Source organism: Pinus tabuliformis, chromosome 6 (genome assembly GCF_031772625.1).
Source record: "Pinus tabuliformis cultivar Carrire ecotype Pingquan chromosome 6, CPIR1, whole genome shotgun sequence".
Lineage (NCBI taxonomy): Eukaryota > Viridiplantae > Streptophyta > Pinopsida > Pinales > Pinaceae > Pinus > Pinus tabuliformis.
In genome coordinates, this window is record NC_142292.1 from 1,107,090,509 (window position 1) to 1,107,111,243 (window position 20,735).

At 39.5% G+C, this 20,735-nt stretch overlaps 1 protein-coding gene across 1 annotated transcript in view; it reads right to left on the reverse strand.

The window, feature by feature from the left end:
• Positions 1-20,735, reverse strand: part of GRV2 (DNAJ heat shock N-terminal domain-containing protein) — a 466,773-nt gene that overhangs the window by 286,346 nt on the left and 159,692 nt on the right. Inside the window, exon 11 of the mRNA XM_089425195.1 lies at positions 66-458. Within this exon, the coding sequence (XP_089281321.1) occupies positions 66-458 (393 nt within the window). The remainder of the gene's footprint in view (positions 1-65; positions 459-20,735) is intronic.

Below are 20,735 nucleotides of genomic sequence, written 5' to 3' on the forward strand. Positions count from 1 at the left end.
TTGATTGATTAATGCTAGAGGCAAAACAATTATGAGTTAACAAATTAATAGAAATGAAAAAGTACCTGATCAATTAAACGTTCTGCACGCATCTTGTGGGTCCAAATTATCTCTGGGGTATCAGAATCAGAAATCATGGCAGCTGCAAATGCATATGGACCACTCCGTTCAAGAACATACAGCAACGACTCCGGCAAGATTCCTCCCAAAACACTTCGCTTTGCCAAAGGTAGTGAGGATGACACTGCAGCCTCCTCCCCACCATGAAATGCTTGGTGCCCATGTGTCATAGCAAATAAATTTGCAATTGAATATAGGTTGGATCCAGCATAAACTAATGCAAAATAGAAAACACCTGTGTTATAAATTCGAACCATTGCCTTGGGATTCCTTGTCACAACTGCCTTCAGCAATGCAGCTGCACCTTCCACAATACCAGGCTCCCCTGTTAACAAAGCCTGCATTACCAAAAGATATCAATAATCAAATAAGTTGAACAGCTAATAGAAAGGAGAATGTTGTAATTATCTTCAAATCAGATCATTTTCATATTTCCAAAATTTGTAGATAAAATATTATTTCCTTTTCTGCCAACTAGACCTTATTCAAGTCAAATGGAACAAGGAAATCTAAGCTGCAATATAAGCACATCTATAAGCTTTTACAGGTAAGATCTAACCTAACTATTTTTGTCAATAGAATAGATCCACCTTAAACCTGGATCTATAAAGCATAGAGAGGGATTAGACATTAGGCATTGGACAGTAAATTTTTTCCGTTTTAGTTTATTAACATTGCAGACATATGCAACACACCTCTTCCACTCTGGTTGTAAAAGCACCTTGCTTCTGTACTCACTTCCTTTAAGTGAGATAATCAAACAGAGAGAGTTCCAAAAACCTTTTTCTGCTCATTTCAAAAATATCAAGATCTACCGTGTGTGTGAAAATTCCTATAATCTCTGAAACTTATATACTATTATAATGAGTACTGCTTAAGTACCCATAAGTCAGACTCAATACTAGTCCTTTGAGACAATTTCCTTACTTTTCCTTAAAAATATGCTACACATTCATCTAAGCCCTTTGACACCCAAGACATGCTTTTGATGTAAATGCTCTGATTTACCGTAGAAGCATCTTGAGAATCTTTATGTATACCCACTGCTAAGCCAGCTAACTCAGCTAACTTCATTGTATTCTTTTACTTATGCATTATATTTCATTAATTAGCTTGCCCCACTTTTCGTCTATATGAAGTCTCACTCCATTTCTCTACGATAGGTAGTTCTGAATTGTTCGCTTTACTAATGACCGCTCATTTCTTCTGCTATTTTCTTTGTCATCCTGTTGACTCACAATACATCCAAATCAACTCATTGGATGCTCTAGTTTCATCTCTGTTATAATTAGACATCAAACATTAAAAGAGATTTTTTTTAATTTGAATTCTTGCAAGAAACTGTTGTGAAAACATAACTGACCTATGAAAAATTTGTCTAATTTACTCTAGCCTCAACATTGGTTTTCACTAGACATCAGGACATTTTTTTCTCAAGTCGCAAAAATTTTATATTATAGATGCAAGGTTACTTGGGAGCGGGAGCGAAAATGGGAAGAGGGAGCGGGAGCGGGAGCGGGAGCGAGAGCGACATTTTCAGAAGCTCCCATTCCGGGAGCAATTTATAATATAAGATATATATATTTTTTTTATATCTTTTATATTTTGATGCATATATGTCAACAAAAGCATGTAGAATGATGAATTAGATATAAAAAGCATAAAAAACATAGATTGAACCATATAACAACAATCATCTAGAAGTTATAATCTTCATCAGCCACTTCCACAAGTTAGTAACATACAACATATTGAGTCTCGTGATTCATCAATCTTAAAGTTTCAAGCTTTCAAAATTCAATATATAACATCTATCATAATTGATCACCAAAGTTGTACTTGAAAGCTAAGTGTAACCATTATAACAAAGAATATCTAACATGAAATGAAATGAAATGAAACAACTTTCAACTTTCACGAAGCATCATATTCATAATTCATTACCAATGAGTTATAATTGCCAACTTCAAACTTCGAAATTAAATTGTCATATATTGTTTACAAAAAATATCATAATAAATATGAAAGAGTCAACAGTTATTAAAACTACTAGAAACTAGAAAAGACAAGATAATATATTATCTATAGCTTCCTCTTGCCGCCACAAGAAATGCCTAATTTCTGAGTAGGTCGTGGTGGTCTTCTAGGAGTCTCCTCCCGCACGGTTGCACGACCAAAACCAGAAGGCACATGCCCTCCACGTGAGGATGTACATGCAGGCAGCAGCAGCAAAGGAATGATACTTGGAACTCAAGCACTGGCACTGCTACTGGATGGTGGAGGTGGCATGGTTGTTGTTGCTTCATCTTCATCTCTCCTAAGTTCTGCTTCCAATTTTTCAAGATGTATAGTGCCATCCTCCAAATTATCGTCCTCTGGGTGGTTGTCCCAAATTTTATATGTTGGATCCTCATAAGCCCGATCACAATAATGACTCAACAACCGCAAATTGCATTGCACATAATCCAAGATTTCTGCCCGGTTTTCATTGAGTTTGTTTCTTCTCACATTATGTATAAAGTTGTAGGTGTTCTAACAACTCTTTGCAGAAAAAGTATTTACAACCTGTGAGAGAACTTTTTTTGCCAATGTTGGCAAAACTCCCATGTTGCCATATGCTTCCCACCATGTGAGAGCTTTAAATCTATCTTTATCTTCCATTGCATGCAAAGAACCAAACAAACCAGTGAAATTGAAGTATCTACCTAATTCAAGACGTAGATTCACACACTCCTCTTTGTCAAGTACCAACTTGTCTAATGCTTGCATATATCCTGGAGATACCTCTGGATCTGTATGGGGTTCGACCCTAACCCCACCCCCAGGTGCAGGTTGGCCCAACCAAGATGGAGAGTAGTATTTTGGCATAAGGATATACGCCAAGGCATGTAGTGAAACATTAAGTTCATTCTAGCGTGTACACACACAATTGTGAATCAGTGTATACAAGTTGGGATCATCTTTCTGAACAATATCTTTAATTTGCCCCAACATGGTATCCATCTGCTCATACACCTCCCCAATCACGAGTTTATCTATATCTGCAAAACGAATCATGTTATAAATGGGCTTATTGAATTTCAATACTTGCCTCACACGTGCCCAAAATAGACCATCAAGAGCGGTCCCCTCCACCTATTGAAAACCTTGCTTGTCAGTTGCATTTGTAGTCGTCCTTTAATACCTGCCAGTGTGGACTTGATACCATGTTAGCCAATGACTCTCTTACCTTCAAAAGCCGCCTGAAGGTGAGGTAATAGCTAGCAAATTTAGTCTTCGCAATCTTCAACAGCGCCAATCTTGAGTGACTACGGAAAAGCCCATGGGTAGTGCTATGATTTGTAATAAATTTTATCATTTGTTTGCCTCTCATGTACAAATCACCAATCCATTTGTATAGTTGTTTTTTGTTCTTAATAATAGCATGCATCAAAAGGTTCATTGTGTGAACCAAACACCCATACCAACATATGTTGGGGTATTTATCCCCAATAATCCTTCCCGTTGTCTTACAATTAGCGGCATTATCAGGCATGACTTGGATAACATTGTATGGCCCAATACATTCAATTGTTTCAAGTAATGGTTTTGCAATGTTGATGCCCATCTTGAACTTCTTTGAGTAATCATATGCAGAAAGAAAGATGGCACCACTAACAGACACAACAAGAACACTTATCAATGGCTTTCCTTTTACATTTGTCCATCCATCAGATACAATGGACACCCCATGCTCAGTCAAAGAATTTGTCATTCTACTCAAAGAATGTGATATTTTTGCTTTTTCATGATCAAGTCCAATGGTTCTAGCCTTGTCATACCCAGGGCTCTTGTATCCTTTAGGGGCATCATTTATGGCAAAAACCATTTCATGCCAATAAGGTAAGCGAAGAACATTGAATGGTATCACACATGCATAGAGAAATCGATAAATTTTTGAATCCACTTCATTCCTACACCCTTCATCAAGGAAATCTGATATGGTTCTACGCCTTAAAGAGATGTTTGTTCCTGTGCCTCCATATCCGTTATGCTCTTAACCTACAAAATGATACCCAAATACAGAATATGCGAAGAAAAGATACCTAGAACACAGAATAGCAATGATTTTATTATTCAGAGAGTAATGTTCACTTGCCTCTTCGAGGGGGCAACCTCCAATAGAGCAGAGCTCGACTACAAAATAAGACACGATGCTCCTCGCAGGGAGTCTCTATCCTTTATATATGACTCATACATGCAATACCACGGGCCAATACCGTGGGTTTTATTAATACCATCTATCTAATACTACGGCCCATTTGCAACTAACTGTGGTCCCATCATTAATTGCGGGTTAACCATTTACAAATATTAATATGGGCTTTATTGACTCTTGACTATGACGTGATCCCATGACATAAATAAGGGGGTTAGGGTGGGACCCTAACATACCCTCCCCCTTAAGACTAGCCTTGTCCTCAAGGCTGAAGCTGCGGAAACTGCTGAAGAATAGTGGTCGGTTCCCAAGTTGCATCTTCCGGAGAGCTGTATTTCCATTTGACGAGGACTTCCTTAATCATGCGGCCACGCAGGTGCTTGTCTCGTGTGTCTAGAACCTGTTCGGGTTGAAGCCAGATTGACCCTTCTTCGTCCAATTCAGGTAGACTGGTTTGAACTCGGCAATTGTTCCCAATCACTTTCTTGAGGCACGATACATGGAAAACTGGATGGATTTTTGCAATAGGTGGCAAAGGCCAACTTGTAAGCCACTTCTCCAATGCGCTGAAGTACTTGGTATGGTCCGTAGAATTTTGGAGAGAGCTTTTGACAACCCTTGTCTTTGAGTGATGTTTGCTTATATGGTTGCAGCCTCAAAAAGACCTGATCCCCTTCTTGAAATTGGCGCTCTGAGCGATGCTGGTCGACCTGTTGCTTCATGTGGTTCTGAGATTGATGAAGATTCTCTCTAAGATGGGCGAGCATGGTTGCACGGTGTTGTAGGAGTTGATCCACTGCTTGTACTTTGGAGCACCCCTTGAGATAAGAAGTAGGGGAAGGCGGAAGTTGACCATATACTGCTTCATAGGGAGTCATTTTGGTGGTGGCATGATAGTTGGTGTTATACCACCATTCAGCCAGAGGTAACCACTGTACCCAAAGGTGTTGCTTTTCTGAAGTGAAACACCTAAGGTAGGTTTCTAGACATTTGTTGACGGCTTCAGTTTGACAATCCGTTTGCGGATGATAGGAAGTACTGAGTTTTAGTTGAGTGCCTTGTATCCTGAAAGTTCCTGCCAAAAATTACTAGTGAAGATCGGGTCGCGATCAGACATAATCGAAGTGGGTATCCCATGCAATTTGAAAATCTGATCCATGAAAGATTGAGCGACCAAAGTTGGTGTAAACGGATGGGGTAGGGCGCAGAAATGAGCATACTTCGACAGTCGGTCCACAACCACCATGATGACTGACTTGTTCCCGGACTTTGGAAGACCTGTAATGAAATCCATAGAAACCTCCGTCCAAATTGATGTCGGAATGGGCAATGGTTGTAATGTGCCTGGTGTGTTGACGGTTTCCCCTTTGTGGCGTTGACAGACATCGCATTCTGCTACGAAAGTAAGGATGTCCTTTTTCATGCCTGTCCAAAAAAATGATCTTCTAGTGCGAGCATACGTATTCTGAAAGCCCGAATGTCCTACAATGGGAGATGAGTGCAATTCTGCCAAAATGCGACTTTTGAGGGTGGATGTTGGTGCTATTACGACTCTGTCCCTGTAGCGAAGAATATCATCCTGCCACAAGTAGCCCTTGGTGGAATTTGGATCCACCTGCAATTGAGAAATGAGTTGGGATAGCCCGGGGTGTGAAAACCATTCTTTGCGAGCCTCTTCAATCCACTCTGGAATGGGGAGGGAAATTGCTAGCAGAGTACTTTCTTCCTCAAATTGGCGAGATAATGCATCTGCTACACTATTGTCTTTCCCTTTCTTGTAAATGATCTCATAATCATATCCCAGCATTTTGGCGAGCCATTTATTTTGTTGTGGGGAGGATAGGCGTTGCTCCAAAAAATATTTAAGATTGTGATGATCTGTGCGGATTTGAAAACGTCGCCCCAATAAGTAAGGTCGCCAGGTCTCGACTGCATGTAAGATGGCCATCATTTCTTTTTCGTAGGTAGATTGGCCCATATTCCTCCCACTTAGTTGTTGGCTTGTGAAGGCCAAAGGTCGCCCTTCCTGCATTAAGACCGCCCCAATACCTGTCCCCGAAGCATCACATTCAATGACAAAGGATTTGGTGAAGTCAGGTAGTGCTAAGACTGGAGCGGAACACATGGCCTTTTTGAGAGCGGTAAATGCCTGTTGTGCTTTCTCGTTCCAGAAGAAGGATTTTTTCTTTAGGAGTTGAGTGAGGGGCTTCGCTATGCGGTCATAGTTGTGGACAAATTTACGATAATAGCCTGTGAGACCCAAAAATCCTCTCAAGCTCTTCAAGGTCTTAGGTTGAGGCCATTCTTGCATTGCCTGGATCTTTTTGAGGTCCACCTTGACACCTTCACGCCCCACAATGTGGCCCAAATACTCAACTTCTTCCATGCCAAACGAACACTTGGACATCTTGACAAATAATTTATGCTTGCGGAGCAGTTGCAAGAGTAGATCTACATGCTGAAGATGTGCAGCCCAAGTGCCACTATAGATGAGGATGTCATCAAAGAAGACAAGGACAAATTTCCTGAGATATGGTTTGAGAATGTGATTCATAAGGCTCTGAAAAGTAGAGGGGGCATTACAAAGACCAAATGGCATGACCAAGAACTCATAATGGCCTTCATGAGTTCTGAAAGCAGTCTTTGGAATGTCGACTTCCTTCATGCGAATTTGGTGGTAGCCTGAGCGAAGATCCAACTTAGTGAAGAATTGAGCCCCATTGAGTTCGTCCAGCAAATCATCAACCACCAGGATGGGAAATTTATCTTTGACTGTCAGTTTATTGAGGGCCCTGAAGTCGGGACACATCCGCCACTCCCCATCTTTCTTGAGCACCATGACCACTGGGGATGAATAAGGACTAATGCTGGGACGAATGACACCTGCTTCCAAAAGTTCCTTGATTATTTTTTCTATTTCATTCTTTTGGGTGAACGGATATCTGTATGGCCGCACATTTGGGGGTTGGGCCCCTGGAACCAAGGTGATGCTATGATCATGTTCCCCTCGCGAGGGTGGAAGCTCATGAGGCTTGTCAAAGACCGGCAGATGGTTATTTAAAATCTGTTGCATCTCAGGATGAATTGGCAGAGACTTGGTGTCGACTACCTGGATGGCATTAAATTGAGCTACCACTCCATGATGGCCCTTTTTTAACAACTTTTCCATCCTTTGCGAGCTGATGATAGAGGGGGCTCCCGCCTGGAGTCCACGGAGGGTATGTGTGGAGTTGATCTACTTAAAACTCATATATAACTCCTGGAAATCCATTGTGATTGGCCCAAGAGTGCGGAGCCATTCAGCGCCGAGGACAATGTCGCAACCCCCCATGTGTATGGCAAACATGTGGGTTTCAACTGATAATCCCCCATTTGAAGTTTGACATTTTCACAGCGGCCTTCACATTTCATTATGCCTCCATCCGCAATTTGGACTTGGAAGTTAGAAACTGCTCGTACAAAACAATGCACTGCTTCTGCGACTTTTTGATGGATGAAATTATGTGTACTTCCACTATCAATCAAGACTACTGGGCGAAGTTTAAGAAAACCTCTAATTTTGAGAGTTTGAGGGGAAGAAATCCCTGCCAATGCATGCAACGAAATAACTGGTTCGTCAGAGACATTGTCCTTTTGGTTGTCTTCTTCTAGCGCCTCATGTTCCGCAAGTGGTGGATCTTCCTCTGTTGAGCTGTAGTTAGTGGCATCTATTTGAAAAAATTTAGGCTCCTTGCATTTATGACCTGGGGAGTATTTTTCATCACAGTAGTAACATAGTCCTTGCTTTCTTCTTTCGGCCATTTCCACAGGTGACACCTTTTGGACCTTAAGTGTTTGAGTCGTGTTGTGAGCTTGTGGGGGGCGACCTTTAGTGGAGAAATTTGGGCGACTGTATTGGGCTGCTAACGCACGTTCCACGTTACGGGCTACCTTGCAAGCCTCTGTCCATGTGGGAGGGTGGTGCAGTAAGACTTGAGCTTTGATGGCTTCTTTAAGACCGCTGATAAAACATTTCGTGTAGAACACATTTGAGAGACCCCGAGTGCGGAAGGCTAAGGCTTCAAAAGACGTAATATATTCATCCACTGTACCCGTCTGTCGAAGCTTAGTAAGACGACCCAAAAAAGAGTCCTCCTGTTCAAAGCGGCTTTGAAGAGCTTTTGTAAATTGGTTCCAAGTCTTAAAAGGTCCATTGCAACGTTGATGCCATTCCCACCATTTCCACCTTTCATTGTCCAAGTACATGCTCCCCAACATAAGTTGAGTCGCATCATCTAAGATACGATTCAGTTTGAAATACTGGTCCATTTGTGCTATCCATGCCGACAGGTGTGAACCGTCAAATTTATGCATATCCAACTTTGGAGGTCGTTGACTGGGTGGTTGGTGGGTGTGCCAAACGTGAGGAGAGTGGCTAGACTCACCCTCATTGTATTCATGGCCATTATACGCCTCCTCGTGGGCTTGCTCCTTGCCCTTCGGGATTAATTGCTGGACCTGGATACATAGTCCGTTAAGCTGATTGGTGAGGGTTTGCATGGATTCTTCAAGTTTGTCCATCCTTTCATTGGCCATCGCTTGGGCTCTAGTTTCTACCATACACCAACCTGATGAACAATTGGGACCGCCGAAAAAAATTTCACTAATAATTGAATGGTACCCCCGTGCTCAGCTCGTCGTCCTGATTCTGATGGGCTAGATCACCAATAAGCGCCCCGGAAGATCTCAGACTTTTTTTTGAAAACTCCTAACGGAGTTTTACTCCTTGATCAAAACTGCAGTCGCCAAATCCTCAAAATGTCAATGCGGCCAAAAGTCCTGCGAAAATTATACCCCGATATAGGAACCCTTCACAACAACTCCGATCTGGTGGATCTGAGAGATCTGAATGGCGGATCGGATAGCTCTGGGCTGCGGAACAGACTGCTGCTGCAGATCGGCTAGATCGAATAGATCGGAATGACTGATCTGCGAACTCGAGACTGCGGGACTGATGTCTGTTGCTGCTACTGCATTCCTTTGCACAAGCGGATCTGATATAGATGATGTGCGATCCCCCGCTAGAAAAGGGAACTATGGTCTTGAGGAGTGTCAGGTGCTACAGATCGCAATATACATAAGGGTCTGGCAGTAGTACTCGGCCCAATGTTTCAGGGCTCTAACTAAGGAGGATCTACCGTACCCTTAGCCGTACAACCCGACTACCCTATCGTACGGGCGAGTAATCTCTCTGAGTGCTGTTCTCGGTGTATTGTAGCCACAAGACGGCCGACAGTTTATCTATGGCAAGGTTTCAAGGGAGCCTAGGGGGCTTTCGATATACCCAGAGGGTACGTGGAAGACAGTTCGTGCGCGGTTCTGTCTAATGCGCTACTACTCGAAGGGGTACCCACAGGGGTTACAAGGGAGTCCAACAGACGTGACCACCTCTTGTATTTCCTGCGTGCATGCCTCCCCAAATCCGCAGGTTTATGCGCTCAACGACACATCCCGTGGTTTAAAGACGCCGGAACACGTCTCTAGCCGAAAAAAAATTTGCTAAGAATTGGAATTCCCACCAGCCCTGGAAAGTGCTCTGATACCACTTGTTATGCTCTTAACCTGCAAAATGATACCCAAATACAGAATATGCGAAGAAAAAATACCCAGAACACAAAATAGCAATGATTTTATTATTCAGAGAGTAATGTTCACTTGCCTCTTCGAGGGGGCAACCTCCAATAGAGCAGAGCTCGACTACAAAATAAGACACGATGCTCCTCGCAGGGAGTCTCTATCCTTTATATATGACTCATACATGCAATACCACGGGCCAATACCGTGGATTTTATTAATACCATCTATCTAATACTACGTCCCATTTGCAACTAACTGTGGTCCCGTCATTAATTGCGGGTTAACCATTTACAAATATTAATATGGGCTTTATTGACTCTTGACAATGACATGATCCCATGACATAAATAAGGGGGTTAGGGTACGTGGAAGACAGTCCGTGCGCGGTTCTGTCTAATGCGCTACTACTCGAAGGGGTACCCACAGGGGTTACAAGGGAGTCCAACAGACGTGACCACCTCTTGTATTTCCTGCGTGCATGCCTCCCCAAATCCGCAGGTTTATGCGCTCAACGACAGATCCCGTGGTTTAAAGAAGCCGGAACACGTCTCTAGACGAAAAAAAATTTCCTAAGAATTGGAGATCCCACCAGCCCTAGAAAGTGCTCTGATACCACTTGTTATGCTCTTAACCTACAAAATGATACCCAAATACAGAATATGCGAAGAAAAAATACCCAGAACACAAAATAGCAATGATTTTATTATTCAGAGAGTAATGTTCACTTGCCTCTTCGAGAGGGCAACCTCCAATAGAGCAGAGCTCGACTACAAAATAAGACACGATGCTCCTTGCAGGGAGTCTCTATCCTTTATATATGACTCATACATGCAATACCACGGGCCAATACCGTGGATTTTATTAATACCATCTATCTAATACTACGTCCCATTTGCAACTAACTGTGGTCCCGTCATTAATTGCGGGTTAACCATTTACAAATATTAATATGGGCTTTATTGACTCTTGACAATGACGTGATCCCATGACATAAATAAGGGGGTTAGGGTGGAACCCTAACAATATCCACTGCCATGGGAGGATGCTGAAGGAGTTATTTGTGCATGTTGATGTGATTGTGAGCTATGTACAAAGAAACCCTTCGATTTTTTAGATTTGTATTGGGCTTCCTCCTCTTCCCTTATGTATTTGGATCTATCTGTTGCTGACACACTTGCACAAGTTTTGATTCCTATTGGTTTATCTTCATCCCATGGCCTTTTCACACAGAGGTGCCTTCTGGCACAGGTGTATGAACCTATGTAAGTTTTGTTGCAATGGGGGCATGCAAATTTAGTGGTTCCAACCCCTTTCCCTCCTTCAAGCCTAGAAACATATTTCCACAATGGGGTTTGGTCTTGTTTAGTTTTTTGGGCCTCATCATGTTCACTCTCTTCCTCCTCACCAAGGTACTCCTCTCCGGGGTTTTCATCAAATCCACTATAACCCACTTCTTCATCCTCTTCTTCATCATGATCAACCCACCTTCTTCTACTCTCCAACACCATAATAACCAAAAAAGAAACCAAGAAGAAGAAAATTCCAAGCCATATAACCATGATGTTTGAACTTTGAAGTTTTGAGTCTGCAAAAAAAATGGAGGAATGGGAATGGGAAATAGAGAATTAAAAAAAAAAAACAAACAAATTATTTAGCAATGAACATAAAAAAAAAAAAAAAAAAAATGCTAGATTAGAGTGTAGATCCTACCTCTTTGGCCTTCAATCCCAAGTTCCAATCTCCCCTTGCAAGCTCCTCTCTCTTGCTCCTCTTGCTCTCCAATGGATGAAGTGAATAATGGGAGGGGAGAGGGTCTTTTTATGCTTTCCCCGCACCCCTTTCCCTCCCTTTCCTCTCCCTCTCTATCGCCAACCGTCGCCACTCTCTCTCAATCGCGCAACCTTCCTTTTCGGCGCCAGAGGGGAGCGATTTTTAAGAGGTGGAGCGTTCAAGAGCAATCTCTCTCGGTCACGCAGCCTTCTTTTTCGGCGTCAAACAGGAGCGATTTTTAAGAGAGGGAACGTTCGGGAGCGATCGCTCCCCCTCTTAAAAATCGCTCCCGGAGCGGTCAAGGAGCGAACGCTCCCGAGCAGTCCCCTTAACGCTCCTGAAAAACCAGGGATCATTTTTTTTTGCAGGGAGCGCACTCTCAAAATCACTTCCGACTAGCTCCCAAGCGGACCACGAATTCGGAGCAGGGACGTGAGTGGGGGGGGGGGTGCTCCCCCGCAACCCCGTATACATGTATGTGAAAGTTCCACCACCATATTATATTTTTTTGTATAAATTAGCCAAATCATATATCACAAAATGAATCAAATTCATCCATTTTCAACTTGAGAGACAAATTTTCGCCACCATAGGTATTCACTAAAGTGATAACAGACAGAAATTTCAGTGGGGAAAAATGTTTTTCATTCATTGAACAGACATTGATCTCAATGAAGTATAATATTCTCTTTTTACTACAAAGATATTTTGCACAGACAACTTATATGGAGAAAATTGAACAGACAAGAAGTTTTGCTGCAGCCAGTGCTGCTTTGCATCTCTGAGCAGGTCATGCTGCATGAGAGGAACATGGAGTACTTTCTAGCCCTCAAAAGCGTAGGTCAGAATGTGAGGCAAGAATGTTGGTCATGTGTTTCAACTTTCAACTTTCAACATTTCCATCCTCAATTGCTGCGAATACAGGGACTGACAAGGGTTACACAATTTATTTCATACATACAAATGATCTAGTTCTCAACCCAAAATCTGTTTCTTTTCCTGTTAAATCCACATGGAGAATAGGAATTCAAAAAGGATTTTCCACCATGCTTTGGAATCTGAATGGTTTAGAGTGGATATATTAGATAGTAAAATAAACATGATACATAAAGTATTGATAGTATTACCATCTATCATTTAACAGGCAAGTTGTTGGTTTGATGGGATAAACTCCAGTGGAAGAAATTAACCCAATGAAGTTCTATCAAATGAAACTCATTAAAATAATAACACAGTTCAAACTGCAATAATCGTGCATGTAAATGAGTTGAATTAGATGAACTTCCATTCGTGCAAATTTGAAATTAACAGTGAAAGTGCCATTCACAAGGGTGGGTAGAACATATATTCATGGTAACCTTCTTGATCTTCTATTCACCTCAACCCCACGTTTTGTTGGTCGACCTGGCCTCATGGCATTGGATCAGTTTCATTTGAATTGTTGAATAGTTCACAAGCTTCTTTTATGACTTACCTCAAATAGCAGATTGACTCCGAACTTTTCTGTATCTTTGATTTGTGGAAGCAGGCCAAGTTTCAATATACATTTATTATTTGTTTATTATGTGAGAAACAAGGATTAGCTGCACAACAGTCTCTTCTTTTGAAATAAAATATCCATGATAGTAATTAAAGTAAAATCTCACAATCAAATTTTGTTTGAACAAAAGATTTCATGACTTTACACCAATACATTCTGTTGCCCTTCAGCCAACCCCCCTACAAACACACTCAGTAGGGTGTGATTTGTTGCTGCTTTGACAAGATTTCTGCTCATCAGCCAGGACCTGCTCATCAGCTGCATTCCCGTGCCCATCATTCATTCACATACAGTTATGTATCAGTTCTCGTGCCCTCGATCTCAGATGTGCTAGATGATATCTCTGTTGCTTCAAGCATTAGTTTGTATGGTTTTCGATTGTGTGACTTCCATTACCATGAAAATGGTGCTGAAGATTCAACATGTTGATTAAATGCTAGCATTAGATGGATATTACCACGTTACTATTTCTAACCATCGCAAGACATAACTACTTCTAGATAAGTATGCCTTAGTCTAGACCGCTAGGCGTTGAATTTTGTAGCTATGGTCGGTCTTCATAACCTATATTTTAGCCTTTGTAATGTTACATGTGTAAAGAATTTTCAATGCGTGTTCTTCATGTCATTTTAAATATTTGGCCCTTGAAAGAATTATTGTAAGACAAGATTTTCATGTCAGATTTAAAAGAGAAAATTTTGAAATTTGAATTTTGAATTTTTGGCTCCAAAATAGTCAAGTCGGCCCCAGTGAAGAGACACCCATCCGTGAAGGCAGAACACTATATAAAGTTATAAACACATTCGACCTCCTCCACAAGACCACCATTCGACCTCACAAAAGTAATACATCTTCTGGGCATCCAAGCAAAGGACAAGAAGGATAAGAAGGACAAAGCTCTTCAATCTTACTCGCTCTCTCTCTCCTAGCTCGCACGAGTGTTTCTGGGCAACATATTTTGGGCAGGCGGAAATTTCTGGGCAGACTGGGAGGTCAAATTTCTGGGTTTCTGGACAGTTTCTGTGAGGCTGAATTTCGACCTAGGGCAGATCAGATCAAGCCAAGTCGCTAGACATATTGGAGGCTTGACTACAGGGTTGTGGACCAAGTTTCACCATTAGCTTGTTGGCCTAGTTGACTAGCAGCATTTGATGTATCTCTTGTTGAACAGAAGAATTTCTCTAAGGAAAAGGTTGTTGGGTTTTCCCCCAAGTGGATTTTCCGAGGGTAAATCTTGTGTTCTCTTTCTGCATTGTGATCTCTACTATCTTTATAATTTTATGGTTGAATTTCTGAAGTGCAATTGCTTAATGATAAACTGGAATTGTTAAAAGAAGATATATATCATTCGAAGTAATTATAAGTATTTCAGAAATATGTGCTTGTATCTATTGCACTTGGAAAATCAACATGGTATCAAAGCTTTGGTGACGAAAAGGACATTCAGATCACTCTTGAAGAAGTCTTGGTAAGAGATCACTTGAGGAAGACCTACATCTACAATCTATTTGCCTATCTAAGACTATGAATTATCATGTGAAGACAGAAAACAAATTGGAAGGAGCTACAAACTTTAGGGATTGGAAAACTAGGATTGATCTTCTACTTGCAAAAGAAGGTCTCTTGGGAATTGTGAAGGGCAAAATCACTGAACCAGAAAAAGATGAAGAGAAAGCAAAGTTTGAGAAGGATGATATCACAGCCATGAGCATCATTATGGACTCTATCAAAGATCACTTGATTCCTTATGTTTCAAGTCTTCAATCTTCTAAGCAGATGTCTTTTCATAGAGACATGCCCTTTCTTGTGTCTCTTCATTAATTTTTAATATATTATTATTATTATTTATTGATATACTTATGTTCATAACATTCAGAAATGCTTTGTCCTCAAAGCATATTGGTGAAAAATCTGTATATATTTTTTATGTTTCGGATTGTTTTTGCGTCTTTTCCAAATCTTGGAACTGTCATCTTGGATGATACAAGACGATATGAACTTCTAATTGTGGTGCAAAATTGTCGCATTGCGAAATGATCTAACCATCTCAAATAAATCTTCTATGGAACCTTGCATTTATTTGATATCTGCAACGAATTCTTATCATAAGACTTAATTTGATTGACATCAATATTCTTTGGAATATCGATCAATTGCTTTCGTCTTGAGTGATTTGGGTAGGCTGATTGGTTCACATGTCTACTCTTATGATTTGGGTGTCAATAGGGAGTTCTTGTAACTTGATTTTCCCTTATTATGTTTGTGGCAATTTCTTGATTTACTTCAGCTATATGATTTCCTTCATGCATTGACATTGCTTGGTTGATGACTAGATCTTCACTTGGAACTTTTGTCATTCTGACAGCGGCATCCAAACATGTTTTCACTTCAATTGGATTGGGATCTTCCTTAACTATAAGATAAATTGGGTTTGCATTTGTTTCCTTCTCTTCGACTTGGACATTTTCACCTGAAGACTTTGATGCTTCCTTCTGGATAAGTTGTTCTATTCTATTTTCCAATGATTGGCGATCATTTTTAGGCTTCTTGATTTGTGTGAATAGATTTTGATTATGATTTTTGAGATGTAAGAGTTCTTCATCTTCGATTCATTGACTTTATTTTTAATGTTTTAACGTTTAAGTTTTTCATCCTTTAAACCTTTGATTTGTTCTAATAACTTTCGATTAAGATTTTTTAAGTGCAAATTTTATTTTCCTTTATCTAATAGATTCTTCTTGATCTCTTCATTTCCTTGTTCTAATTTTTAATTGTACTACTTTGTATTCTTCATTTTCTCGATCTCCACAAGTAAATTTAGGCAAAAATTTTCCCCATCATGTTATGTTTACTCCTTGTAAAACATATCTTCGAGATCATTATATTTCTTTTCCGATACCCTCTTTTCTTGTTGACGTTATATGAATTCATCCTCTAATTCTTTTATTTGTATTTGTGTATTATCTTGATATTCTTCCATAATAAATAATTCCCCATATATTGAACAATTGTATATGCAATTTTTTTTTAATAGAAAAATTTTTAAATTCTGTTGACTTATATGTGTAACTCATAGTTCAAAGTTTCACGTGTTCTCCAACTCCTTTTTTTACTATTATTGCACACACAGAAAGCGAAAGTCTCACTATTAATCAATGTTCCACCAAGACTCCGGTGCGGGGAGACACGGGTGCGGGGAGACGCACAGGGGGGACGTGTGGGAGTACCCTCAAATTTTAGGGAAATTTCGGGGGTGCGGGGAGTCGTCGAGGTATATATATATATATATATATATATATATATATAATTCAAGTTCATATTCATTGTTCACTGTTCAATAATGAAAGCATAAAAATATTAAATAGACAATTGAAATTTGAATCATTGATCCATCCTCATCATTCATTTTGATACATGCATCATTCATATGACATACTCAAGTGACAAGTCTCATTATTGAATTAATTATTATTCATACATACCATGAGATTCGAAAAACAAAAATAAAAATCAATAATAAAATATTCAAATACATTGATCGATATCATTCATCATTCAATGGTTCATCATTCTACAATCTACATTGATTTAAAAACTAAATTCATCATTCATCATTCTAGAATCTAAATTGAAAGCAAAACATACTAGTATATTTTCAAAGTTTGAACACTAAATCTATATAACTCAAAGTTTCAAAGTTCAAACTCAAAAATAGTTAAGAGTGAAATGGAAATGACTTTGGGTTGAAATGAAATGAGCTTTTAACTTTAAGGTTTAGGCTTTTAAGTTTTAGATGTTTAGTTTTAATTTTAATTTTTTTTTAGACTTTTAAGTTTTAATTATTTAGTTTAAAAAAAAAATTAATGGTTTTGATTTTTGAATTTTTAATTTTTAAGTCTTATTAGAGAAATTTAAAGGGGGACGCCCAGGCGCACCCTTTTTGGGGAGTCTAGACTCCCACACTGAAGGGGGACGCCCAGAAGCACCCTTTTTGGGGAATCTTGGGGAGTCTAGACTCCCACACTGGGGAAACGCACCCCCTTGCGTCTCCCCAAGACTCCCCAAAAAGGGTGCGTGGGGAAACGCACCCCCAAGAGACTCCCCGTCCCGGGTGCGTGGGGTGCGAGGGGTGCGCGCACCCGACCTTGGGGGACGCGTCCCCGTGGAACACTACTATTAATACAGTTTTTTAATTTTATGGGTTTTTCCTTCTTTTTTTTCAAATGCAATATGAGACCTTAAAGTACCTTTTTCTTTCGTCAATTATTACCTTCCTTGTAACTCTTTTAATAATTTCCCTAATATATGTATTTTCTTTTATATAGATATATATTCTAAAGAAGCCTATATATATATATATATATATATATATATATATATATATACATACACATACAATCTTTTGTTAATTTTTAGGGCTAGATTGTTCCCTGTTGTAGATAATTGCAATTGCAAACTTTTCTACATTTTCCTATAACATTCACCCCATAACATCATTTCATCATTAGCAATTACGTACAGAGAACAATAATATCAACAATGCAGCGGAACAATAAAGAATAGTTGAAGAAAAGCATGCACAATAGAGATGCCATGATTTAGGTCAAAGACTAGGGCAAAACCCCAAAAGGGGGAAAACCCAACCAAATTCTTATTCTATTAGATATTCATCAGTTGTTCAGCTAAGATACAAGGTATAATAAGAATGAGATACATCAATCACATCAAGCCTCCTAGGGCCATCCCAAGTCAGTTCACAACTGCGTTTGTGAACTTAGTGATTTGATCCTAAAGAGTTGTTGCCATGTCATAGTCATAGAAGTAACATCCATGTCCATATATTGCCATTGTCATACTGATTTGAGGTTACTATCATCACTAGGTCACTTCCATATCTATGGTCACAGCCATATTAGGTTTCTGCCCTATCATTGTCACTGTCACTGACATTCATCACTGCCATCAAGATCATTGCCATATCATATAAAAGTCACTATGCCATATATTGTCACAGCCATATCACAAGACACTCTCATGCCAAGGTTATTGTTACATATCTAGGTCATATGCTCCAAGTCATTGTTACATAGATTACAATCATGCCTCTACCACATAGATCACGGTCATAATGGTTGACTACCATATTATGTCATATGTCATTCATCAAGGTCAAGGGTCTATAGATCACAGTCAAGTCACTATAATATAAAAGTTTCACTATCATATAAATCATGATCTCATTGTCATATAAAACATATGTTTCACTGTCACTGTCATGGTCATATTCAACGGTGCAAACACCACACTATCAAGATAGCAGAAGATATTACCGAGTACCATGACCATTCATTAAGACATAAGTCGCAGAAAAATCAATGTGACTCTCGAGATAAGGATCGAGCCTCAAAGGCAACAAATACAAACCACGGGACATTGCCTAAACTATAAAGCATCACGACCATAGAGATAACAATTGTGTATCATGATGACAACATAATCGAGCCACAGAAGTAGAGCGAACAAACCTCTGTGAGGATATCCGAGCCATCACAAGAATCCATTGGAATACTGTAATGACATTGTGAGCCATAGTAATGACAACAAGCCACAAAAGATTATGCGAGCTTTAGGTAAATAATGCAAGCCATGAAATAGATCAAAGAACCATCAACGCAAGTCATAAATAAATTCACGCAAGCCACAAAAAAATCAATGAACCACAGATTATTCGAGCTACAGAAAAATTGATGAGCGAGCCACGTCAGAGATAAGTTATAAGCGCTGCCACAAAGAATGTGAATCATAAATTATGGAACTGAGCCACAGAGAATTAAAATGAGCCATAAAAATCTGAATAAAGAGCCTGCCACAAAGTACGTGAAATCTGTTATGTAAAAAATTATTTAGTATTTAATTTTAGGTTTATTGTTTATTTAATCTTAGGTTAATTAGACGAAAGGGCATGATCATAAGATCATGCCCTTTCGCAAAGGGTGCCCATGGCGGTATATAAGCTAGGAACCCCCAATGTCAACAATCATCGTCTGTCAATTCATTTATTAATAAGATATTTATATATTTTTTTTGTTTATCAAGAAGTTTTCACTTCATCTGGTATCAGAGCCAATACGAACTGGTGACAACCACAAGTTCTGCTGGCCATCAGGCCTACGGGCTTTTTCAGAAAATAGCAGTGCGTGTGGATTGTTCGTGTCTGCCTGGAGTGTGTTGTTACGAGCTTGAGACCGCCGCGGAAGACTACTGCCATCATTAAGCTCAAATCCCAGAATTCGCCCGGTTATAAGTGGGCCATTTTCTGGCAATTGAACCCTTGTTACACGGATAATAAGAACATCGGAGGGTGTTGAGTTGTGTGTAATTTCAACGTCATATAGGGGCCTTTTAAGGTTAGATCTTTGCTAACTCCACTGACGTGGTATGATGTATCATTATCAAACAATGACCCCCATAAATACAACATGTCCCGTTCAGTAACTTCGCAAAAACTAATCATAATACTGCGGCAATCGGTCGTTTGTTATAATAACCTGCGGCAAGTTCTGCGTAACCTACGGTAAGACGCTGAACCCTGTGGTAGTTCTGCGTAACCTGCGGTGAGCTCGACGGTGTACCTACTCTCGACGGTCAAACGTGACGGTTCAGAATTGTCCATGTGTGTTAATTAAATAAATTATTACACACTGTTAAAAAGATTTTGTTCTTCCGCCGTTAAACGTTGTGTCCATTGGTCAAACGGGTGACATTAATTTATTTTAATTAATTAAAAGTTATATATATATATATATATATATATATCTAAGTTAATTTAATTAATTAAAATTATTTTAATTAATTAAAAGTTATATATTTATATATAAGTTAATTTAATTAATTAAATTTATTTTAAATAATTTAAACAAAAAAAAACTTATGTCATATAATTAAATTAATTAATTAATTTAATTTAATTATTTAAAACAAAAAATTAAGCTCGCAGATAAATACACACCCCCACAAACTCACCCAATGTCAACAATGACAATGGCGGATTTCCAAAAAAAATGTTGGATGTGGAGCATAAGATAAATAACAACCACGATAAGGTCAACAAAAGATTAGATGAATTCCAGATCAAGCTTGAGGGGCAGGCTGACAATATCAAAAATCTTCAAGATACAACAAATCGAATAGAAATAAAGATGGGAAATCAACATGTCCAAACAAAAGTAGATCTCAGAAAGTCCTTAACATTGTTGAAACCTCTGTGTAAAAAGATGAATTGTACACCCGCACAACTACTACAAGAAAATGAAGAGAATCAAGAGCACAACTCATCAGATTCAACAATGTCAACAGACTCTCATGAAAAAGTTGAATCCCCAAAAAAATCAGCGACACCCCACCAAGGAGTGAGTAACACGACTCTTACAAACAAGCAACTCTGGGATACCTTTACCAATCAACACCCCTTTTTCACTCAACCATTAGCGA